Genomic DNA, 26,213 nt, shown 5'->3' on the forward strand with positions numbered 1-26,213 from the left:
CAGTAAACATTTTAATTATTGATACTTATTCACTAATCATTAATTAAGCAAATTAATGGCAATATATTAATTCAAACTTTAAAATACAGGGATAGACAATGACAGAATTATGCAAACACGCAAGGACTAATTTTTGAGAATACTGTTCTTTGAGAAATTACCATTGTGGATTTTTATTTTATACAGATTTCCAGGAGCATTTAATTAAAAGAGTGAAGAATGAATTCCAAAATCTCTAGAAACAGTTTCCTTGCAACTGTTGACTTCATTAAAGCTTTCCATAAAATTAAAGATAGTGTTCCTAGAAAAATAGTAAAGATATGTAAGAGCTTTAGGTAAAAGTTTAATTTTGATCCCAAATGTTGAAATTATCTAAAATAAAATTCAATATAATTAGTATGAAATTAGCATGTTTTCATATACATTCTTTAATAAAACAATATTTTTCTCTTTATTTTTTTTAAAGATTTTATTTATTTATTTAACAGAGAGAGACAGCCAGTGAGAGAAGGAACACAAGCAGGGGGAGTGGGAGAGGAAGAAGCAGGCTCCCAGCGGAGGAGCCTGATGTGGAGCTCAATCCCAGAGCACCGGGATCATGCCCTGAGCCGAAGGCAGACGCTTAACGACTGCGCCACCCAGGTGCCCCAATATTTTGCTCTTTAAAATTATGTCTTTTAAATTTTGCCTTCCTATTCAACTTATGCATAAGTAACTAAAGAAAATAATGGATACAGCGGTGATTGAAGCAATGAAAGCCCATAAAAAATGAAGTGCCATTTTTCACATATCAGACTCTTGAAAATTAGAAAGTTTGCTAATATTCATTTTTGGTGTCTATGCAGAAATATGAACTTTACTATATAATTTGTGTTTTGTTTTTATTCTGGTTTTGACAAGAATGTAATCCATAGCACACTGTTTATTTGCCATTTGGCAATACCTGATCTATGAATTCATTCCTAGTAATATAATCTGCCACTATTCCAACAAATTAAGCTAATAAAAGTACACAGTGAATTCCACTTTTGCACTACCTAAAACCAAAAAGACTATCAATCCATTCAATGGAACGTTATATATTATTTAGGGAATAATGTGTGTCAATATTTGCTGACTTGCTAATATCTCAAGTATATACGGCTACTGAAAAATTTATAGCACAGAGCGTGCCGTATATATAATCTTTTTAATGCAAATAACACAGATTTTAATCAAATTATTTCTTTATTTTAAATTCATTCATTAGTTCATATAAATTTTTTTTTGTAGGAATAGGCCTAAAACTTAAAAAAAAAAATACCAGGCAAGGAATTAAGATATGGAAGTTAAAAGATGATGGAGAGAGGGTAAATTTTATATGCATTGAATAACTCTGCAGTGTTTTAATTTTTAACAACAGGCATATTTTGAACATATTGTTAAAATAAGTATAAGTGAAATTATAGCCAAAACATGAAATATTATTAAGAAATGGAGAAAAAGGGTTTAGGAATGATATGAATTTTCATTAGGACAAATGCATCAGAATGGATTGATAAGTTAATGAGTAAAAAAAGAAATATACAGAAGTCATGAGCCTGGAGCTACTGCCCTTTTTCTATTTGATTCTCTGTTAGGAAAAACATGTTTGTTTCCCATTGTTTTTTTTTCATGTGCAGCTGTTTACATTAATATCCCTGGACTCTTGGCTCACCCCCAATTCCTCTCCGTGGGGGTCCCTAATTGGTGGCTGACAAGTGGTTGGAGCTTCCATGTCAAAAGTCTCCAGAGTCAGGAATCACTCATTTCCCTCTATTATCCCACACCAGCTGCGAGGCCGAGTACCCGTTCCAGCGGTCTGTTCTGCAGACTAAACTTTCCCCGCGTGGCTTTTCCCAAGTCTGGTTGTGGTAAATAAATATTTTTTTTAATATGGAGACTCGAAGTCTTAAAAATATCAGGACACAATGGCTAAAAAATAAGGAAATGCAGTCCAGTTTCCAGGGTAAAGCGAAAGCGGAAATTTTCTGATGTCAAAACGTAGCCAAATGTTATACTAAAAAGTTTGTTCAATATATGTTTCCTGACTATAAATCAGACATGCTCAATTGTAGAACTATCTTTACTAATGGTATCCTATTTTTTCTATACTTGAATTAATTAAAAATATCTGCCAAGGCTTGAAGCAGTGTTTCTGAATTCTGAGTCTCAGTGAGTGCATGCAATTAGTGGAGGGAGATAGGAAACAAGGTAAACCACCTTAACTACATTCCAACTTGTCTTTTTTCCTTTTTATTGCAGCCTACAGAGTCAATTCAAGACTCTTTAACAAATCCAAAGCTAATTTTAGTAAAACTGGAATTTACAAAAATCTAGAAATCTGTTGTGTACAATCTTTAAAATGTAGTTAATTGTAACCATCCATTCAGGACCTCACTCTACATACCAGGCCAGTAGAGTTTGCTCGTATCATCTGAGCCTAGATTGTACACTCTATATCTGACAATGTGGCAAAGATGACTGCCAATCAATACATTTTAAGATTCTCCTAACAGTGGGGCTCAGGCAAGGATTAACTTTCCCGAGTCCCTCCTATGCACCATCTAGTTGGGCTGTATGACTATTCTTAACAAGGTATGTGAGACACAGTTAAGTTTGTCACTTGTAGCTTAGGCTTTTCGAAGAGGGGTCCCCTTAAGTGAATTCCTTTGAATTACCTCATAGGGAGGACACAGTAGTGAAGTTGTGAAGGAGGATGGAGACAAAGATGGAAAGATCCTAGGTCTCTGATTTACCATGGAAGAAAGCCTCTTACCAGTTGAGTTAATATCCTACATCATGTGAGCCAGGTATAGAATCCTTTGAGTTTTGCCATTACAATTTGAAGGTTTGTTTATTAAAACAGCGAGAGTTACGCTGTTTTACATTTAAAGTTTAACATTAAAATATAATGCATTCACTTTTACTTTGACTCATATCTTATTTCTGAATTCTAATTCAGGAAATATGAATTTAACACACATGCATACGCACACACACAATTTTTTTTTCCTCAGTAGAACAAGGATAAATGGTATCTTGGAAATAGAACGGCATAGTAATTTTCAAATTTACCATTATGTAATTTTTCCTATGTTTTCCACTATTAGTAAACCTAGGATTTTGAAATTTTGAACAAATAGACCTCCTTCAAAATCAGAATTTGGGAGCGGTCACATTTTTTTCTTATGTATACAATCATAGATGATGAGGATGAGGAAATTTCATAAAGCACAATTTATTTCATGGTTCTGTTAGTCATGGCAAGTGTCATTATTTGTTTAGTATATTTTTCATTTAAAAACAAAATAAAATAAAACAGCAAAATCTGTCCAAGAAAGAAATAGAGATTTCCATTGTCTCCTTGTTGAATTAACATGTGGTGATATTGATCTGCTTTGTGCAAGGGTCCCAGAGGAGAGGACATGCTAAATAAGGAAGGGCCTGTAATATGTGCTCTTAAATGAAGCCAATCATAAACCCACAAAGATTATTGCTAAAACTTTGAAACAGATATTTCAGGAAGTCAGCATTTTCTTCTTTAGACAGTCTGTTGTAATGATTTATGATTCTAATGGTATTTCATTTCATTATGTATGAAATCAACACAACATATAGAATTTACAAAAAAAAAAAAAGGTCTCCGTGTCTCTTACCTGTATACTTATGCACTTTGTGGAGAAGATTTAGAGCAAACAGGACTGTGTTCTGAAAGCCACTAAAATCACTGATGAAGGGGGCTTTATCTCCACTAACAAGCATGCGTCTTGGAAGCTCCTTCTGGAACTCATATGTTCTGATTAAGGTTGTAGGAAAGCGTGGTGGAGCTAAATAATCCACAAATAAAGCCCAGCTTCTTGCAAAATCAGCTTCTTGTTTAGAATAATATTTTAATCTAATGGACAAGTGGGGGAAAGTATGCATTTTGAATTAGTTTACTCAGAATTTTGCCACCTCAATTTTCAAAACAGATAATTTGTTCAAAATGACATTACTCTACTTTTTAGAATATAGATTATAGAAACTTGGTGTTTATTTTGGCACCTGGATTTGAAAATTTGAAGAGATGTTATTAGAATTTTAAATTTGGAAATTACCATCTCAGAACATAGGTGTTTTTAATCACATTTTTCCCTTTTCATAAAGCATTTACATTACTTACATAAACTCTGAAATGTGACCAAGTCTCATTATTTTACAGTGTAAATGTGGGGCACCTGGGTGGCTCAGTCAGTTGAGCCTCCAACTCTTGATTTCAACTCAGGTCATGGTGTCAGGGTTGTGGGATTGAGCCCTGCTTCAGACTCCACACTCAGCGGGCAGTCTGCTTGGGATTCTCCTTTTCCCTCTCTCTCTGCCCCTCCCCCCATTTTCTCTTAAATCAATCAATCAATCAATCAATCAATGTAAAGATAAAAGTCAAAGAAAATTGGCAAAATTTCTGCTGAATTTAGATATCTCTTAAAGAACAAATAATTTTCACTTCAGGCAACCACTAAAAAATAAGTAATAGAATTTTTCTTGCTTTTTAAGGAGATTGGTTTTTTTTCTGGTGATATATACTAGAAAGCTAACTTTTCTTTCTTTTTTTCAGGTGTACAATGTATTTGTGTATATTGTGAAATGATCCCCACAGGTCTAGTTAACATTTGTTATCAAACATGGTCACAAAATTTTTTTCTTGTGATGAGATTATATTCACTCTTCTAGCAGCTTTCAAATATGCAGCACAGTATTATTAACTATAATGACTATGCTATACATTACAGCCCCATGAACTATGCATAACTGGAAATTAATACGTTTTGACCCCCTTTGCCCATTTCACCCAGTACCTCTCTCTCTCTCGCTCGCTATATAGATAGATAGATAGATATAGATATATAGATAGATATAGCATATATATATGCCATTATAAGGTATGATACCATTATAATATAAATGATGATATTACATATTTTTTATCCTTTCATGCAGTGATGGATACTTAGATTGTTTCCATGTTCTAGCTATTGTGAATAATACCACAGCAAACAATTATATCTTTTCAGATTCATGTTTTCATTTTCTTCAGAAAAATACCTAGTTATGGAATTGCTGGATCATATGGTAGTTCTATTTTTAATTTTTTGAGGAATCTCTACACTGTTTTCCATGGTAGTTATAACAATTTATGTTCCTGCTTTCTCTTCTTATTGAGAAAGAAATTTTAATTTTAAATTTTTAGTGAATAATTTTATCTATTTATTTATTCATTTATTTTATTTAGAGAAAGAGAGAGAGAGCACCTGTAGGGTGGGGGAGGGACAGAGGGAGAGGGAGAGAAAGAATCTTAAGCAGGATCCTCACCCAGCATGGAGCCCAATTGGACCTTGATCTCACCAGGCTGAGATCGTGACCTCAGCTTAAAACAAGAGTCAGACACTTAACCGACTGAGCCACCCAGGCGTTTGTTTGTATGTGTATGTGTATATGTACATATACATACATGTATTATTTATATATATAATAATTTATACATATATAAAAATTATTCTCTGCAGGGGTGCCATATATATATATATATAATCTGTATCACCTGTTCTAGCAATCTTCTAACCATGTAAGCAACTTGCTATTTTGAGCCATGCTTGTTCCTTCTGAACAATTTTACATGCTATTTCTTTCTCATCTTGCCCTATGTCCTTCAAGGCTTATTATGGAAGTTTTATGGTTTGTTACATTCCCCTTGGATTTACTCAAAGTAATACATACATCAGGGTCTAGGCATTATGGATTCAGAAAGTAACTGGAGCATATCCCCTGGTTAACATCTGTGAAAGAAACGTACCTGTATACACATGGTTCATATAGAGCTATGGGAGTATAGAGGATGAAATAACTAACCTGTCTTTGATTATAGAAAGAATGGTTGGCTCTCCATGCTCTTATCAAATCACAGCCAACTCTCAAATTTAAGAGGGAGAAAACATGAATACATAAGGATATTCAGTAAGGGTCACATAATTTTAATAACAGCACAACTAGACAATGTGTAGATTGTAGGAGAGCCAATAGCACATAAATGCAGGCATAAGTTTTCAGTTCTCTCCAATATTTGCCTAGGTGGAATTGCTGAGTCATATAATAGCACTCAGTTAACATTTTGAGGGATTGTTAAACTCTTTTCCAAAGTGGATGCACCATTTTCCATACCCACAAGCAATACATGAGCGTTCCAAATACTCTACACACTCTCCAACACTTGTTACTGTTTGTCTTTTAGATTTTAGCTATTCTAGTGCTTGTAAAGTGGTATCTTATGGTTTTGATTTTTCTTTCCCTAATGGCTAATGATTTTTAGCAACTCTTTGTGTACTTATTGGCCATTCGTATATCTTCTTCGGAGAAATACCTCCTCAAATCACTTTTCCATTTTTTAAAATTGGGTTATTTGTCTTTTTAAATTGAATTGTGAAAGCTTTAAAATGTATTTCAGATGCAAAACTCTTAGAGATATATGATTTGCAAATATTTTTTCCCATTCTGCATACTGTCTTTCACTTTCTTGATGGTATCATTTGCAGCAACAAAACTATTTAGCTTTCATGAGATACGTTTATCTATTTTTTTTCTTTTGTCCCATGTGCTTTTGGTGTCTCATCTTAGAAGAAAATGCCTAACCCAAAGGCCAAAGGCTTCAGTCTGAGTTCTATAGTTTTAGGTCTATACGTGTAGGTCTATAATGCATTTTGAGTTAATTTTGTTATTTTAGGAGACAAACTTCATTCATTGCATGTGGATTGCCAGTTCCCCCAGCACCATTTGTTGAAAAAACTATACTCTACCCATCAAGTTGTCTTACACCCTTGTTGAAAATCAGCTTTTGTTTCTGGACCCCAATTCTATTCTATTGATCCATATATCTATCATGTATCAACACTCTGTCTTGATTACTATACTTTTGTAGTAAGAGATTAACAGAGATTGCATTGAATACGTAAGTAAATTTAGGGAGTGTTGCCATTTAAACAATATTAAGTCTTCCAATCCATGAACACAAGAAGATTTTCTTTTAAACAGTTCTTTCACTTCTTTCAAAAATATCTTCTGTTTTTCAGTGTATCCAAGTTTTACAGTTCTTTTGCTAACCTTATTCCTATATATTTCATTTTTCTTGATACTGTTGTAAATGTATCTGTTTTCTTAGTTTCATTTTAGGATGTTTTTACTACTATTACATAGAAAGAAAATTAATTTTGTATGTTGTATCCTTGTATTTTGTACCTTGTATCCTGTGAGGTTGAAGAACTCATATATTAATTATAATATTTTATTGGATTTCTTAGAGAGAAAGTATTATTTCTTCTCTTTCTATCTACATTATTTTCATTTCTTTTTACTGCCTAATTTCCCTGGCTCAAACCTCCAGTTCGACTGAAGTCCCTGCAATCTTGAATAGATGTGGTAAGAATGGGCAACTTTGTTTTGTTTTTCATTTTAAGGGAAAAGCATTCAGTCTTTCACCATATGATGTTCACTGTAGGTTTTTCTAAATGCCCTTTAACAAGATGAGAAACTTTTCTTCTATTCCTAGGGTTTGTTTTAATGTTTTTATCGTAAAAGAGTTATCAAATGCTTTTTCTATGTCCACTGTGATGATTTTGTGATTTTTGTCCCTTCTTCTATTAAAATGGTGTATTATATTGATTGATTATCAGACACTAAACCAACTTTTTATTCTTAGAATAAGTCCCATGTGGTCATGGTTTATGATTCTTTTTATATGCGGCTAGATTCTGTTTACTGGCATTACATTGAGGATTTTTGTGTCTATATTCGCAAGAAATGCTGGAACATAATTTTTGTGTAGTATCTTTGGTTTTGCTATCAGACTAATATTGTCAGTTTGCTATCTGGTCTTATGTCTTACGTCTTTGTCCTCTTTTTCTCCATTACTGCTTTCTTTTGTGCTAAATGGATATTTTCTAATATAAATGTTTATTCCCTGTGCTTTTTTCTATCACCTCTCTCTAATCTATCTACATTTTAATTTCTTAGCTCTTCCTCTTCGCTGATGAGATTACAATTACTATCAATCTTAAAACAATGTAGTTCATGTTAATAGTAACTTATTCTAACCATTTACATAAATTGTTCTGCAATATAGTTCCATTCCCACTCTCCTGCAGGTCTATGAAACTCTGTTCATCTTTCTTCATCTTTTTTTTTTTTTCTTTTTGTTCCTCACAGTGGGTAATCTCAATTCACCTATATTCAAGTTAATGGATTCTTTCTCCTGTCAGCTTAAGTCTGCTTTTGTATCCCTCAAGTAAATTATTCATTTTTGCTATTGTAATTTTCAACTGCAGAATTTTTTTTCCATGAATTCTATCTCTTTATTCATAATCTCTACTTAGTAAAACATTGTTGTCAATTCATACTTTCCTTAAATTCTTTAGACACAGTTTGTTTTATTCTTTAAGCATGCTCTTAATAAGTGATTCAAAAATTTTGTCCATCATCTGAACTCAGAGGAACAATTCCTAATGACTGATTATCTCTGTGTAAGTGTGTGTATGTGGTGTGTGTGGGGGGGGGTGCATGCATGCACTACTTTCCCCATTCTTTGCACATCTCTCTCTCTCTCTCTTTAACATTAGATAGTTCAGGCACTATAAAGTGGAAACTCTAAAATTCAGATTTCTGTGCTCACCACGGTTTGTTGTTGCTTGGTTTTCTTGTCATTATTTGTTTGTTGATTTGCCTGGACAAATTCTGTTATTCATTCTGTGTTCTCTGTAGTGAGTCATCGCTGAAGGCCCTGTTCAGAAGCTTAATGGTCAGCTAATGATTAGTTAAAGATTTTCTTAAATTCCTTGAACCAATAAGTCTTCCACCCTTTGCCAAGGAGCTCTGTGTATGTGTTGGAGTATACCTTCAATGCTAAGGTACAACTCTGCCTAAGGCTTTACTTCCTATTTGTTCAGGGCCTCAAGGTATCCAGAGGTGAGACATTGGGGTCCTCTCAGCTCTTGCCTGGGTATGCCCTCAGTTCTATTCATGTTTGTGGGTCCGAGAAAAAGACAAATTCTCTGTAGACATAGTAACAAGTAGCCACCAAACTATTTTTAGACTGACTTCAGTCTATCAACAAAAACTTGCTTCAGTGACCAGGTTTTTGCAAGCATCCAATAAGTCACATGCCCTCATTTCTGAAAGTCAGCCATTCAGGAATGGACTCCCTGCATAAATATGCCTCTAATGCCAGGTGACAACTGTCGCACCTGAGTAGCCCTCTTGTACTGATGACTCAACCCATTTATATGCCTAAAAATCTACCAGTCTCTGAACTCTGCATATCCTAGTAATCCATCTCAAGGTGAGAAGAGTGGTCTGCTCCTTGATACTGTGCATGACAATGTAACTTTCCCTTCCTAGATTTGCAATAAATTCAGCTTTGTTGTTTTATTTCACATATCGAGGACTGATCTCATCATCCTTTGAGAGTTGCTAGGAAAATGCTATTTTCCAGAGGAATTTAGTTTTGTGTGTCGTTGGGAAAGTCTACAAAAAATAATATTTTATAAACTACTTTCTATAAATTATAATGACTTGATCTCAATTCCAACTGATGTTGACAGCTCCTGTTTCCTTCGTTGGCTGATGATCTCACCTCTCCGTGGCAGTGATCAGAATCAAGCAGCTAAGTCACAGCAAAAAGATATTATGATGGCTACAGTCCTAATTCATCTCACAGACATGTCAAGAGGATGAACTCTTCTGTTGACCAATATAAAAATCAACCTCTGAAGCACTGTTAAGAAATAAAATATACAAAGCAATATAAGTTTCCTGACTCTGTGATTTGTTTATCTTCATGGGATTTGTGGTCAGTGGGAAAGATAACAGTACTTGGTCAACAAGAAGACCTCAAACATGAGTGCCTGTATTTTTATGTGCGCTTTAAACCAGTCACCCATTCTTTAGTTCCTTCTACAGATGTCTCACCCTGGGTTGCAGATACTGCCCCCAATACAGTGTCATTCACTTCCATACCAAGTCATGCTGTCTTATTCAATCTCATTGTTATAAAATGGGCAGAGTTCTGACATTTTAGCTATCTGGCATGGTAACCAAGATGCTTCTTGGATACTCCCCTCCAAATATGTGTTAACCGAGCTATTTTTTTCCCATCAAAGTGATGCAGAGATCCTATAATTATTTGCCATCACATCCTTTTTGTTTATAGACACCAGTTTGTGTTAAAACGGCCTTAAAAAAATCTTCTTGTACTTCTGAATTCATTTTGTTTTATTGTTCCTTTGTGGTACAAAGGTACTGTTCTTCATATTTTCCCCTGCTGCTTATAACATGGTTTTGAGCTTTATCCAGTAAAACATTTTCCTGTCAGTTTTCTCTTTATCATAATATGTCCTCATGTTTGACATATTGGTGAATAGGTAAATTGAAAAAGACTTCAGTGAAAAAGATAGTGTAAGTTGGAAAGATTGTTACCATATTAAAACAAAATTATTTTATTGTATTTTATTTTATTTTTAGAGAGAGAGAGAGAGTGTGAGCAGGCGGGGAGGGGCAGAGGGAGACAGAGAGAGAATCTCAAGCAGGCTCCATGCTCAGCATGGGGCCCAACATGGAGCTTGACCTCACAATCTCTGAGATCATGACCTGAGCTGAAATCAAGAGTCAGATGCTTAACCAACTGAACCACCCCAGGTGACCCCAAACAAAATAACTTTAAATCCATTCTTACCTATTTTGAAAATTTTTACGAGCAACGTCCAAAGATGAGACATGTGCAGCCCATAAGGATTCCAACAGGTCATCAAAGCTGCTAGAATGTGACTTCACGAGCTGTCAAAAACAAAAATGTTACTGATGTTTAGGCAATTTTAACAATCTCTCTTCTTGAAAATCAATTCTCTTTACAAATATAATTTTTCAACATACTAAATGAGGGGAGAATTTTTTTCTAGTTAAGGTGTAAAAGATTCAATACTAAACACTCCCTAAAGAGCTTAATATCAAGCATTTTAATTACTAGTCATACTGAATCCATATGAAAGGAATAAACCACGAATTTTTAGAAATGTTCAGGATTTTACACTGTTCGGAACCAGACCTTTAGTATTTTATGCATTTGGTTTTCTCTTGCCATGCAATGAACTTTCCACTAATCATATGCAATTTAATGAACAAGTTCTCTAAAGGGAAACCCAACCTTTAGTCGTGTATTCTTTCACCCCTGACACATTACTTTGGACATCAGTATTAGATTCTGTCAAATGCTAATTCAGTCAACTCATACGTGATTTGTTTATCAAGACAGTTGAAATAAGCTGATCAAATTCACTACAATTGTATTTCTGTACCAGTTACTGTTCAGTTGACCTGAAATTATGATGAGCTAGGATACCTCATGCACTGTTAAGTCATAATTTCTCTGGGCTCACATGTGTGTATATAATTTATTCGGTATGAGAATAGTAGATAGCATGGCCTCGGTATAGTATTGGTAATGGGATGCTAATGAGGCATGATGTCATGCAGCAATCCACTCATACTAACACTGTTGTCACCACAAATTTTCATATTAGCAACTTTTTTCCTTAGGAACAATTGCTTAATGTATAAAAAAAAATCTACATTAAGTGCTACTCAAAAATTATCCGCCTACCCTTGAAGAGTATTAATTAAAACACTAAAAAAAACACCTGGTAAAATTCATTCCATTTTTTCATTGCTTCTGGAAATGATAAATGGCAGTTAGAAACATTGTAACAAAAATTCATCTGATCCTTGGATGGTGGCAGAAAGGTGACATTGTCTGGTGATATCCCCATTATGCCAGAATCAACCGCAGCAAGGAAGGGCATTGCAGAGAGATAATAATTAAGGTCTGTATAAACAAAAAGTTATTAATATGGTTAACACACAAAAGAGGTTGTTTTCAAAGTAAAGGAATCTATCATAAAAGTAAGTCTAAATATCTAGAAATGTGGTAAAACTCAAGTGGTAATTTTGAGAACTTCAGAAATTTTATAAGAAATTTCTCTTAGTGTTATATGCAACTTGAATATGCTTCTCTTAAAAACCCTACTCTCATAAAGCAAAATCGATTCATCTTGTAGATTTATTATTTTAAATCACAGATAATAATTGCACTGGAATTTAAAAATGCTAATTAAATTCTAAGGCATAATAAGTGAAAAATTTAAAAATTATTAACACAATTAACTAAGTAGAATTTAAGTAAAAACTTGAAACAAGAAAACTAGTAGCAGAATTCTATACTTTTCTAAGTTTTTAGTTTAAATATGAAATCTGACGTAGCTTATTCTAATATTTAATCTAGATATTTCTCTTGTTAACAAAGTTTTATCTGATAAATTGTTATTTCTGTCTTATGTATTTAAATCAAGCTTTGAGGTTACCAATTTTCCTTAATTGATATTTTTAATAATTGGACAAACTAATCAGTAAATTTAAAAAATATCTAACTCAAACCTCATTTTCAAAAAATCCAGATTTGGGTCAAACAGGTGTTTTTTGTAAAAACAATGATTCCGGTTTTGGTTTTTGTTTCTCTAATTGGGATCCTAGGTTGAATTGATTTTTTGTGGAAAGGTCATCAATTTGAGGTTTGACTGTTAAATTGAACTCACCAGCCCACCAACTGTCCACAGAGATACAGAGATGATCACCAGACTTATGGCCACAGTCTGTACTTTGGGTGGGATCCGCTAATCTGCCTAAAAAAGAGGAAATCCAGAGTTGGGTTTACGAGGCCCCTTTCTAAGCTGTAGTTACAAAACATAACTAGATACAATGTTTACAGGAATAATGAATTTTGTCAGCTTCCCATCATTGTCTTTCCCTCACTTCATGACTTTCTGCTTCCCATCTCCCATTCATATTTTTTCCTTTTCCTTACCATCCCTACAATGCTCTATTCTCCCTCATAGGCCCTATTTTTTTAGCCTCTGTAGTCTCTGTGTCTTCTATTTACTAACTACTCTTTATTTTCAATATTAAGGAGTGAATATTCATGGATAGTAAACAAGATCCAGGCTCTATTGACTTAAAATCAAATCCTTTTTCATTGCTTACCTACCTACTGTTCGATCCTGAATAAATAACTTCTGTAAGCCTTAATTTTCTCATGTATGTACTGGAGAGACTTGCCATAATCACTTCATAGAGGTTCGGGATTGTTAACTGAAGAAGGGCGCAAAAAGTGCTCAGCTCAGAGAACACGTGCTTCCGTAAATATTAGACATTTTTCTATTTTTATCTCTTTTCTTTTTGTCATCCTCTCTCATCTCCTACTTCCAAAACATCTCTTTCTGTTTCTCTCACACTTGAGTATTTTATACTTTCTGCATTACTTCTTGCAGCTCCCTTCAGCAATCTCGGACTCTATGCCCATCGATCTCCCTGTTTCCACCACCTTCATATCGGCTTATTCCCTTTACTCCTGCTAACTTTCTCTTTTCTCTGGCTTCCCCCTCACCCTGTTTTGGTGCTTAACGTGCCACTCCGGCCTCTGTCTTGCCCAGTCCTTGCCACAGTGTTCCCATTTTTTGTCTATTTTTCTCTTCAGTGTCACTGTCTTATCCAGCCTCAGACTCCCAGTATTCTTTTCCCAATTCAAACGTTATCCTAATTAAAATTTTGGTTAACTGATAAAAACGAACGAATACTGAAATATGCAGCTAGACAGATGAGTCTCAAACTAATCATGACAACTGAAATAAAACAGACTAAAAAAAGAGCACCCAACTGTCTATATGGAAATCCTAGATAACGCTGTTGAATCTGCAGCAATAGAAAGCTGATCAGTGGTTACTGGTGAAGTTGGGGATTGAAGGGCCTGAGAAGTTAGAGGAGTGGGGAGGCCTGGGAGAGACTAGAATAGGGAAGTTCCTGAAGAGGAGAATACAAAGGGGAAAAGAAAATTTTTAGAATGATATATATGTCCATTATCTGTGGTGATGAGTTCAAGGCTATGGACATACATCAAACTTACCAAAAAATACATTTTAAAATGTGCTGTTTATTGTATATAAATAAAACTATATATTTTTTAAAAACCTCTGCTAAGCAATCGAGAAGCATTTAAAGCGTGTGTTTTGTAAGCATTAGACGCTTATTACTGAACTAAACCATATTGCTTAAGGGCCCAATAAAAACTTCCCCATCTGACTTTAAAGACACCTCTCCAACTGACCCCGATTGATCTTCTTAAATTTACCACCCACTACCCTTTCACATTCCAGTTCTTCTGCCAATGTGGTAGTCTTCTTCCAGGAACCTGCTATCATTGCCATCTTTGTAATTTGTATTCCAGCACTTACATTCTAGCAATGTCTCCGTCGAACTCTTGGGCCCTACTTTCTTCCCATGATATTCTCAGCCCATGGTTGTTCCTCTCTTTCCTGAGCTACTCTTGTATTTACAGTCCTTATCTCATCTTTGAGACTTAACATACTGTTGGTGAAACACTTTTATGGGCTACTTTCATAATTTGTAATTCTATTTTGGTTTTCTCTGGTTATATTATGGAGTTCAACTCGATTAGGATACTGCTTCCTAATTAATTCACACTTAAATTGAAGGGTCATTGTAATGAAAACGAGACATTCTTACCTGTATGATATTGCCATCCATGATGTACAGGCAGTCCCCATAAAATATTTTGTTCATTTTCCAGTGAAAATTTTGCAAAATACTTGGCTGTCTTGTTCAGTAGGATTTTATATGTCCCCAGTCTATCACGGTAACTCCAGAAGTTAATGATGTACTTTCCATTTTCTATCTTGTAGTCACTGAACTGACCAGGGCTCTCTTTCCACAGAGGAGGATACACATCTGAGATATTGGATGTTTTCACTAAAGAAGCAAAAATACAACCAATTATTACACAGGCGCAGGGAAGATTGAAAGCCATGGTGTTTAGCCTGTAGACTGAGATTATGGCAAGATCGTTACTGGGAAATAGAAGAGGAAGCTACATTGTTTTTCTGCACCTTGACCAATCAACACTTGAAATTCCCTTCCATGGTAGCAGGAAGGTGGAGACAAACAAATGCCTTACCAAAGAGATTAGGGTGCCTCCCTTGTTAATCATCTCCCAAATAAAAATTGTTGATTATATATCAGTCCCTAGAATTTTTAGTAATTTTTAGTAGTAATTTTTTGTCTCTATCTTCTGGTCTGCTTCTCATATTAATCATAATAATAAGTTGTATGTCTTTCCCAGAGTTACTTGAATTTTAAAGGACAGCTCCTTTTATCCAATTTAATCTCAATTAGTGGGATTTCAGCCACACAATAGTTAACGAAACAATTTTAGATAGAATTCATAAGACATTTTAGTAATATTTAGGACTTTATCAGATCTCTTTGAAATTTTAGTCCATGTGTAAGTCCAGACTTGTATGTCAGAGATGTCAATCCAAATTCCACAGCCAAAGGCTGTGTGCAGGCAGTTGATTTGTGGCTATAAAGTGAAAGTAAAAGAGGAAGAAAAAAAAAAAGAAAGGAAGAAAAGTAAATACAAGGAGAGACTATCGGTTTGCCTCCACTAAGGATATGGGGCGCTTAATGTTTAGGAATTAAGAAGGAACACTACTGCGATAGAACCACCGGCCTTGAGAGATGGAATTGAGAAGCGTTAGTTCTTTTTTTTTTTTTTAAGATTTTATTCATTTATTTGAGAGAGAGAGAGAAAAAAAGAGCACAAGTGGCGGGAAGAGCAGCATGAAAGGGACAAGAGGACTCCCTGCTTACCATGGAGCCCAAGGCAGGGCTGGATTCCAGGACCCTGAGATCAGGACCTGAGTCAAAGTCAGATGTTTAACCAACTGAGTCACCCAGGTGCCCCAGGGAAGCATTCATTCTTATCATCCTCCCATCAAAGGTGACCCAAAGGGTAGAGACTCTCCTGCAATTCTGGTTATGCAGACCTGTGGGGTAAGTGTTCTTGCAGGTGCCTTCAGGTAGCAGCAGTGGTACAGAAGTCCAGGGCAGTAGACACAAAATAAAAGCAGATACTGAAGATAAGCTGCACACTGCACCTGCGTGAAGCAGGTTGGAGCTCAGCGTGGGACTGTCCTTGCAGCAGGGGCTATAGTCAGAAGAGAAGCTAAGAGGGTTCAGGAGCGATGTACAGATGTCAGTTCAGAACCACTACTATAACCTGATCATGGACCATCATTGGGAACATGCAGGCTACTGGCTCATGCAGGCCCAGCCCTTCTCTATATGTGTGTGTTGTGTGTTCATTATAACCACAGTGAGTTGCCAGGGAATGCTTTATCAGATAATTAATCCCAAACCTCGACTTCATTCAGTGGATATTTATTGAGCAGTGTCCCTATTCTTGATGCTGCCTCGCCGTTGGTCTGCCATGGTGAACAAAGTGGGAGAGATGCTTGTCTTTGAGAAGTCAAACAAAGGATTACCGTCAAAAAAAATTAATCTTTAATGAACACAAGGAATTTGAATATGTAGTGGAAGAATTTTACCTTCTTTCACCTCACCCCCTGCCTTCGCTTCCATGTAAAGGCGGGGCTTCTCTTTCTCTCTGTTGCCTGCATGAGCTGCATGCCAGCTGCTCTGTGTCAGTTCCAAGTCTTACAATCTCAGCATTCCTCTCCTGCGGTGTGACCTCAGGGCACCCCTCATTACAACACCCCATGGAAATTAGGGCATGAGGAGCTGGCACCAGGATGTTCTATGAGTGATGAATGTCTGTTTTCTGATCCAGAGGCACCTTGTTTCCTGTCAAAAATTGTATATACATGAAATAATAGAATACAAAATTATACATATACTATGAAATAATTCTTGGATATAAGGAAGAGATTCTGTAAGGGACAGAGAGCTGATGGACATAGTGGACATGTTAACCAAACTGTATCATCAACTGGGCAATATATAAGACTCTACTGTTTTTCCTTTAATGGAAGAAAGTGGTTGAAGGTGGTCAAAACAAGTAGCCTAAGGGAGACTTTTGGTTTTTCTTTCCAAGTGGGGCAAGAACACATCTACAGATACCCAAGTTAGTGCTGATTTTGTGCAGAAAGAAAACATTAGAAGTTCATTGCTTGTGCTCCTCTCCAGGCTGGAGAACAGGTCAGGGAGTCCCAAGATCTGGTCTAGGGATTTGTATGGGTTAAAACATCAAAAGTCTATGAAGGTTTTTTGATTTTGTTGTTTTTTGGTTATATTTTCTTTCCAGATAGTAAAACAGGGTAAGTCGTTCAAAAAAAAAAAAAAGCTTTAAGTGGGTTGAAAACTATAAGTGTACTATTCTGCTCCACCTTGAAGGTAAATATGACTTCTTGCTGGTTTGGAGACCCATTCCCTGGATCCCATCAATCCCCTGCTTCCTCTCTGACTGACCTCAGCTGCTCCAAGGATTAGAGGTGGGGCCAAAGTCTCCTCGTGCCTAATAGAAACAACAGCTCTCCACATACTGAGGAACTCCAAAGGCAAGGAGGTACTGAACTCTTTATAGCTCTTTTGGATACTGGGGCCCAAGTCACCATCTTGCTCAGTCCCATATGAAAACGTGATGCTGAGCAAAGGTGGCCAAAGCCATAGAGTCTAGAGTGGAAACCATGGTACCCTGTGAGGGAGCAGAAATAAAGAGCTTCTAAGCCAGAGCACTTTCTAGACACTGAGAAGGACACAAATGAAGAATCAATGAGGACAAAAAGCTTCTCCAACAGCTCCAGCCATCCTCTCTAGTCTAACCCACCTGCCACTTCCTGCTTCCCTAACTCACAGGTAGGAGGTAACACAGTGTCCTGCAAAAGTTATTAGATCCCTTGAAATGCTGAATTGAACTGATAACAGATCAGTTGGTAAGCAACTTTTCATCAGAAAATCATTCTTAAGCCTCACACCTAATTTGACAGGTATTTATTGAGTGGTGACTTTTATTCTTGGTGCTGTCTCAGCACTGGCCTGCCGTGGTGAAGAAGGTAGGAGAGATGACTGTCTTTGAGATGTTGTCGGTTCACAACCCTCTCAGGAGCTTCCTCCGTGTCCTCTGAAACATACAAGGAGAGCAGGGAAAGATGGAAGAAAGAGGCAGGCCACTCCAGATTGGTATATCGCAGCTTTCCAAACATAAAAAAAAAAAAAAAGTGAAAGATTCAATTAAGAAGATAAAACGATAAGACATAGAAGGAAAATTCATCAATTGGAGTCAACAAAATTTAAAAATGCATTTCCATGGAAGATTCTGTTATGAAGGTGAAAAGATAAACTACAGATTAAGAGAAAACATTTGCAAACTACATATCCGACAAAGGACTTGTATTGAGAATATATTTTGAAAAATTCTCAAAACTCAACAGCAAACAATCCCATTAAAAATGGGCAAAAGACATGATCAGACATGTTACTGAAGAAGAGATACAGATGTCAAATAAGCACATGCAAAAATGTTTAACATCATTAGCCATTGAAGATATTGAAAATTAAAACCACAATGAGATATCACTAAATGCCCATTATAATGGCTAAAGTAAAAAATAGAAGTAACACAAATGCTAGTGAGGATGTAGGAAATTTGACCTTTCATATGTTGTTGTTGGAAACGTAAAATGGAGCAACCACTTTGGGAAATCTTTCGGTAGCTCTCAACTCTGGGAAACAAACTGAAGGCTGTGGAAACGGAGGTGGGTGGAGGGATGGGGTAACTGGGTGAGGGGCATTAAGGAGGGCATATAATGTGAGAAGCGCTGGGTGTTACACGCAACTAATGAATCATATCATTGAACGCTACACCAAAAACTAATGATGTGCTTACTATATGTTGGCTAATTCAATTTAAATTTATTTATTTATTTATTTTTTTAAAAGATTTTATTTATTTATTTGACAGAGATAGAGACAGCCAGCGAGAGAGAGGGAACACAAGCAGTGGAAGTGGGAGAGGAAGAAGCAGGCTCATAGCAGAGGAGCCTGATGTGGGGCTCGATCCCACAACGCCGGGATCACGCCCTGAGCCGAAGGCAGACACTTAACCGCTGTGCCACCCAGGCGCCCCGAATTTAAATTTAAAAAATAAAATAAAAATGAGTTATGTTAACATGTAGTGGGTTTACTTTTGCTGTTATTCTCAAATGAAACAACAAATATTTAAAAAAAAATAAAACTAAAGATGGACTTACTATAGACCTATGACTCAGCAATTAAACTCTTAGGTACATACCAGGAAAATGATTATTTATTTTAATGCAGAAAGTTGTACACAGATATTCACAGCAATATTATTTGCAATAGCCCCAAGCCATAATAGCTAAAAACCCAACTAGCTTCAGTGAATAAACGGAAAAACAGGCGGTCCCTCTCTGCCACAGAATACCATGCACTAATAAAAAGAAACAAATTATAGTTGACCTTTGAACAACACGGTTTGAACTGTGCAGGTCCACTTATATGTGAATGTTTTTTCAATAAATATGTTGGAAAATTTTTTGGAGATTTTCAACAATTTTAAAATGCTCACAGATGAACTATATAGCCTAGAAATATTGACAAAAATTAAGGAAAAGTTAGGTATACCATGAATGCATAAAATTTATGTAGATACTAGCCTATTTTATCATTTAGTCCCATAAAAAATACACAGATCTATTATAAAATTTAAAGTTTATCAAAATTTATACTTACAGACCGCCGCCTTTCCCAGTAGAGAGAAATGTAAACAAATGTGAAAATGCAATATTAAATTGTAACTACTGCTATAAAGCTACACCAGCTTTAGAATGAAAACCTTGCACTTTTGGAAAAATACCTTTTTATCTCACATTGAAAATGCAGTTTTTCTATGGGTGCAGGATTGCTATAATAAAGGGATACCTATAGACTCTGATTTGAGAAAAAGCCAAGCTATTATACGACATTTAAAGCAAAAGGAAGGTGGAGGATCTAAAGCAGGAGAATTTAATGTCAGCAAAGGATGGTTTGATAATTTTAGAAAAAGTTTTGGCCTAAAATATGTCATAACAAGAGAAGCAGCTTCTGCTCACCAAGAGGCAGCACACAGTTCCCAGATGCTGTTAAGAAAATCATTGAGGAAGGGATGGGGGGAAAAAATCATTCAAGAGAAAGGATATTTGCCTGAAGAGCTTTTTAATACAGACAAAAAAAAATGTCCTATACTGGCAAAAATGCCACAAAGTATATTTGTTAGTAAGGAAAAGAAGTGAGCACCAGGATTTAAGGCAAGAAGGGATAGCCTACTTCTACTGTTTTGTGGAAATGCGGCTGGGTTTACGATCAGGACTGCCCTTATCTATAAAGCTGCTAACCCCCAAGCCTTGAACAGAAAAAATAAACACCAGCTACCACTCTTGTGGTTGTACAACAAGAAGGCCTGGACAATAAGAACACTGTTTCTGGACTGGTTCCATTGATGTTTTGGCCCTGAAGTCAAGAAGTACCTTGCCAGTAAGAGACTGTCTTTTAAAGTTTTTTTGATATTGGACAATGCCTCTGATCACTCAGAAACCTTATGAGTTCAACACCAAGGGTATCAAAATGGTTTACTTGCCTCCAAACATAATGTCTCCAGTTCAGCCTGTAGATCAGGGAGTCATGAGGGCCTCATTATACACAGTACTCTATGGAAAGGATTGTCGATGTTAGGGAACAGACCCCTGTGGAGAAAATAATATGAAAGTCTGGAAGGATTGCACTACCGAAGATACCAGTATCATTATAGAAAAAGCCATGAAAACCATCAACCCCCAAACAACAAATTACTACTGGAGAAAATTGTGTCCAGATGCTGTGCATGACTTCAGAAGATTTATGATGGAGCCACTCAAGAATATTATGAAAGAGAGCATGGATATGGAAAAAGAAAAGGGTGGGTTAGTAAAGAGTTTCAAGATACAATCTTGGAGAAATTCAAGAGCTAATTAACACCCCATCAGAAGAATTACAGGAAGACGACTTGATGGAGATGAATGCTTCCAAGCCTGTGCCAGATGACGAGGAAGAAGACATAGAAGAAGCAGTGCCAGAAAACAAATTGACGTTAGACAATCTGGCAGAAGGGTTCTGATTATTTAAGACTGCTTTTGACTCCTTTTATGACATGGACTCTTCTCTGATATGGACACTGAAACTAAAGCAGACAATGGAAGAAGGAATGGTATCATCTAGAAACATTTTTAGAGAAATGAAAAAGAGAAAAGTCAGACAAAGACTATGATTTATTTCTGTCAAGTTACAGCGAGTGTGCCTGCCTCTCTGCCATCCCTGAGACATCCCTTTCCTCCTCTACCACTTCCTCCTCCTCAACCCACCCAATGCGAAGATGAAGAGGATGAAGATCTTGATGATGAGTCACTCCACTTAATGAAGAGTAAATAATCATCTTGCCATGCTTATAAATAGACTTACCTGTTCATAAACTTGTGTGGTTGTGACTGCCTTTGTGTGAAAATCTAGTAACTGCATGGCAAGAACTCTACGGGACACATTGTGTCATCATCATTTTCATCAGTGTTTATCACATAGAACATCATGTGTAAGGCTTGTATGGAAGCGCAGAGCCTATCCTGACACAGGCATAAGGTGCATGATATTTAATATAAAATCAAAAATGTATAGTTTTCTCACTGTTTTATATCTTTGCTTTTAAAGAATTACATTGCTGTACAGTATGCCTCTCTCTCTTATAATTGGAAAAACTATGTATCAGCCTATCATCACAGGTAAGTGTATTGTTAAAAAGTGTAACAATGTTTTCAGTATTGTATTATGAATATGACTATAATAGCGTATGCCAGAATGATTCATTCACAAGTATACAGGAGAGGCTACCATGAAGAAATTGTATCAATTACACTAGGCTACCATGAAGCAATAATATTGCTTCTTCATTATCAATGATTGAATCATTTACCTGTAAATAAATGTAAATTTCTTTTTCATGCTATCTTTATATTTTTTATATCTAGTGTTAGTAATACATATGACATCGACAATCATAGGCAGTACTGATGTAGGTATTGACAGACAGATGATTCGTCTTGCAAACGGATGATGCAAACTTATGGTACCGATGAATACAGAACAGTAAATGTAAATGTATTCTCTCTTCCTCATGATTTTCTTAATAACATTTTCTTTTCTCTAGCTTACTTTATTGTAAGAATACAGTATTTGTTACATATAATATGCAAAATATGTACAGACTTCTGGTCAACAATAGACAATTAGTAATTAAGTTTTTAAGGAATCAAGTTATATGTGGATTTTTTAATTATAATTTTTATTTTGTTATATTAGTCACCATACAGTACATCCCCAGTTTTTGATGCAATGTTCCATGATTCATTATTTGCGTATAACACCCAGTGCACCATGCAATATGTGCCCTCCTTAATACCCATCACTGGCCTATCCCAATCCCCCAACCCCCTCCCCTCTGAAGCCCTCAGTTTCTTTCCCAGAGTCCACAGTCTCTCACGGTTCATTCCCCCTTCTGTTTACCCCCCCTTCATTCTTCCTTTCCTTCTCCTACCAATCTTCCTATTTCTTATGTTCCATAGATGAGTGAAACCATATGATAATTGTCTTTTTAACCATGCGGTGAGTTGGCACCCCTAATCCCTATGTTGTTCAAGGGTCGACTGTATGTATATACAACAAAACTGTAACAAAAATTAGCTACCATTCATTCTTTCCAACAGCAAAAAAAAAATGTATTTTAACTACTTTTGAATTTAAGAGAACAATTGTATTTTTTTAAAAGATTTTATTTATTTGACAGAGAGAGAGAGAGAGAACAGCAGGGGAAGCAGCAGGCAGAGGGAAAGGGAGAAGCAGGCTCCCAACTGAGCAGGGAGCCTAATGCAGGGGGAGCCCCATGCGGGGGGAGCCCAATGTAGGACTCAGTCCCAGGACCCTGGGATCATGACCTCAGCCGAAGGCAGACGCTCAACAAATGAGCCACCCAGATGTTCCCAATTGTTTGTATTTAAAAATAAGTAAGGTATTTGGTGCATTCCACTTCACATTTTTCTAATTGAGATTCCCATAATGAAAATGTAAATTATTATTGTAGTAATACCATTACTATAGTGTGATGTATCATTATTAATTCTTTTCAACAAAGTATTAACATATACTCATCCATTCCTTTCTTCATAAATTAAACATATAGCCACACATCTTGAAGGATGGAGAAAGAGGTGTTTAGGTTAATTGAAATTTCAAATCCACCAAGGCTAACTCCCTTTGTATAGATATGATGGTGAAATTGGTTTTTGTAGAGTTGATCAGAAACTATTTGCGGTACTTAAAACTGAACATTTGTTGGCCAAACGCATGGTCTAAGTTTGATTATGAAAACATAGGCTTATTACGCTTTTACATAACCAGGTTTTAGGGGGATATTATTAGATTAAATGCTGTATTTTTTCCTCAGTTCTCACAAGTGCTGTCCTTCTTGCAGAAAAAACACTTAAGCATGCCCCCAAATCTGGTTCTATCCATTATGAATACTGATCCACTTCGAAAGCACTTCAGCTCATTCTTCCAGATACATACTTAATATCACTGAAACGCTTTCCTCTGTTTTAAACATAACAGGTTTACATATACATGACAACCACAAATGGTGTTCGCCCTCATTTATAACATCGTAAAATTATATGTGTAAAATTTCCAGGGAGAGGGATTCTACTGTTACATAAATATTAATCAGATTCTCCCCCTTGGTTTAGCATTCACAGGCATCTTCTAGGAATTTGATGACTTACTAGGAACTAACAGACTGTATATAGTTTGTCCCTGGGAGTTGTTGGCAACTATTTTTAATGATGAATAATATCAGATTCTTATATTACTCTAAATCATCATTTCTACTTGATATAAAAACACACTTTCATTCTTATATTTTTCTGCCGAAATATCGTTAAATTTTCTAATTTACCTATATAATAATTGTTGAGGAGGCAAAATGCAGAAAATATTATACAGTATTCAGAAGTCAAAATAGGCAGAAAATAACTTGTGAAAAAGCAGTCATACTCTCCCTCCTAAAACAAAAAATTACAAGGACATTTTTTAGAAGTCCATTTATTACCAATTTCTGCCTATGACTCTTGAAGATGCAATGGAAAGCAAATGTCTGCATATCTGAATATTCTTGATCACAGAACTATAATATGATCAGAACACTCTTGAATAAAAATGAGCATTATGACAAACAAGGCAATGTACAAGAGCCAAACAAGGTTACCTAGAAAATCACCCCCTAACATACAACATATAAACACAATACAAAACTGCTTGTTAGCATATAACACTGGAAGTGTGTGTGCTATCAAAATTAGGTATTGACAAGGACCTAATCTGGAGCTTGCCATCAACTCTCCAGAGTGAGCTACATATGTATTAGAAATAGTGTATCCATACATCCTAGGTTGCTAACAGGGAGTTTGCCTGGCAACTTTTCACTTCCAAAGTATCCAGATTTGGGGGAGAAATTATGTATTACTCTAGACCACAACCTGGATCAAATCAAAAGCAACAAACAAAGGAGGTTTTACTGTTTGCATGAATATATAAATCCAGGCATGTGTGTTTGAGGAATGCTGATACATGCTGTTGTTTATAAATGAGCCAAGTGACTACGTAACGTGTTTAAATGATAAAATAAATTCATAGAACACAAGATTAAAACCATGATAGAGAATAATAGTTTATAATGCTAAAACACAAAATGATAAAAATATTAATTAAAAATATACCATTCATAAATTCAATTAACATGAAGAAAATCAAAGTAATAAAAGTTAAAATGGAAATATTTACCAAAAGGAGTAAAGGAATGACAAATATAGGCGAGAGTACAAAGTTAAGGATGACTTATTTGAGTAAAAGACACTATATAGATAGAAATACAGTTTTGTGAGTCTAGGGGATCTCTGACTTGGCTGCTTTTTGAGGCTGAGATTTACTGCACTGGATTCATGGGAGCTGAAATTCAAGTTCAGCTGTCCTCAAGCTATGGAGCAAAAGTTAGGTGCAAAATGTAATCATAACCATCAGTCATCAGTTTGCCCTAGCTGATTAAATCTAGCAAACAAATGTATTTACGTTGAATTATTGTAGAAGTTGATAGGGAAGGATATTATGCCAAACCAAACCAAAACAAAACAACAAAAAAATTTTCTATCTTTGCAGTTTTTACATTTCACGTGACTTCCTCAAACCTATTTTTTTAAAGATTTGTTTATTTACTTTTTGGTGTGGGGGGGGAGAGGCAGAGAGAGAGAGAAGCCCAGGCAGACTCCCCTCTGAGCTCAGAGTAGAACACAGGGCTGGATCCCAAGACCCTGGGATCATGACCGGAGCTGAAACCAAGAGCTGGACACTCAACTGACTGAGCCATCCAGGTGGCCTTGAACCTATTTTTAATGCCAATTTTATTTGTTATAGGAATAATTTATTTAATGTAATCAAATATTTTATACATAGATGACGAAATGTGGGGGGGGTGTTCTTTTGTTTTTTGGGGTTTTTTGCCAATTCTGAAAAGTCCATGGAAGAGAATTTCAAAAAAATGCTGTCATATTAAAAATAAACTATAAAAGTTTAGTGAGGTGGAGTCTAAAAGGATTATGCCCTCAGACTACTTTCGAAGGATCCTTAAATTTTGCTTCATTTGCAGAAACTTATACAGGAAAACATAAGGCATTGTGTGTTTAAGACAAGGACAAAGCTGAATTCTAACTAACCAAGCCAAGGGAAGGCTATGGCTAAGAACCGAACGCTAGCTGATACACAGACAATTTTAAGTTAGAACAAAATATTGCAGTCATATTTATATCTATTTGGTTTATGGTTCTCTATCCAATTTCTTCAAATCACTGACCATCTCCTTTATCATCCAATTGTGGCTTTCGGAAGACTTCTGCTGAGTTTCACTTTTGCTTTTGTGTCCTCTGTGTCTTGATCTATCTGTCATCTTCATCTCTTCCTCTTTTCTGTGTGCCAGCAACCCTGTGATTTACTCCATGCCTCGAAATGCTTTTATGAAGACTGTGCTGTCCTTACTAAATATACTTATAAACTCATTCTTCTACTCTCCTGTGTTTGATCAGCAGCTGTGGAAGATTGAAAAAAGCATTGACCAACGCAATATTGAA

The 26,213-nt window shown here is 35.9% G+C and overlaps 1 protein-coding gene across 1 annotated transcript; it reads right to left on the bottom strand.

Annotated features, from left to right (window-relative positions):
- Positions 1-200: 200 nt before the first annotated feature.
- On the bottom strand, positions 201-14,981 carry LOC100481626 (protein LEG1 homolog). The gene is made up of 6 exons (XM_034670779.1): positions 14,671-14,981; positions 12,687-12,773; positions 11,736-11,920; positions 10,775-10,875; positions 3,678-3,916; positions 201-301 (listed from the first exon to the last, which is right to left on the bottom strand). The coding sequence occupies exons 1-6, from the start codon at positions 14,969-14,971 to the stop codon at positions 201-203; spliced, it is 1,014 nt and encodes a 337-aa protein (XP_034526670.1). The 5' UTR covers positions 14,972-14,981.
- Between the last annotated feature and the right edge of the window lie 11,232 nt (positions 14,982-26,213).

Source organism: Ailuropoda melanoleuca, chromosome 10 (assembly GCF_002007445.2).
Source record: "Ailuropoda melanoleuca isolate Jingjing chromosome 10, ASM200744v2, whole genome shotgun sequence".
Classification (NCBI taxonomy): Eukaryota; Metazoa; Chordata; class Mammalia; order Carnivora; family Ursidae; genus Ailuropoda; species Ailuropoda melanoleuca.

Coding starts and splice junctions, on each gene's coding strand:
- LOC100481626 (XM_034670779.1), bottom strand. CDS start 14,971: ATGGCTTTCAATCTTCCCTGCGCCTGTGTAATAATTGGTTGTATTTTT. Junction 12,774..14,670: donor TGGATGGCAATATCATACAG/GTAAGAATGTCT, acceptor CCTCTTTTTTAG/GCAGATTAGCGGATCCCACC. Junction 10,876..11,735: donor AATGGAATGAATTTTACCAG/GTGTTTTTTTTA, acceptor TGTTTTTGACAG/CTCGTGAAGTCACATTCTAG.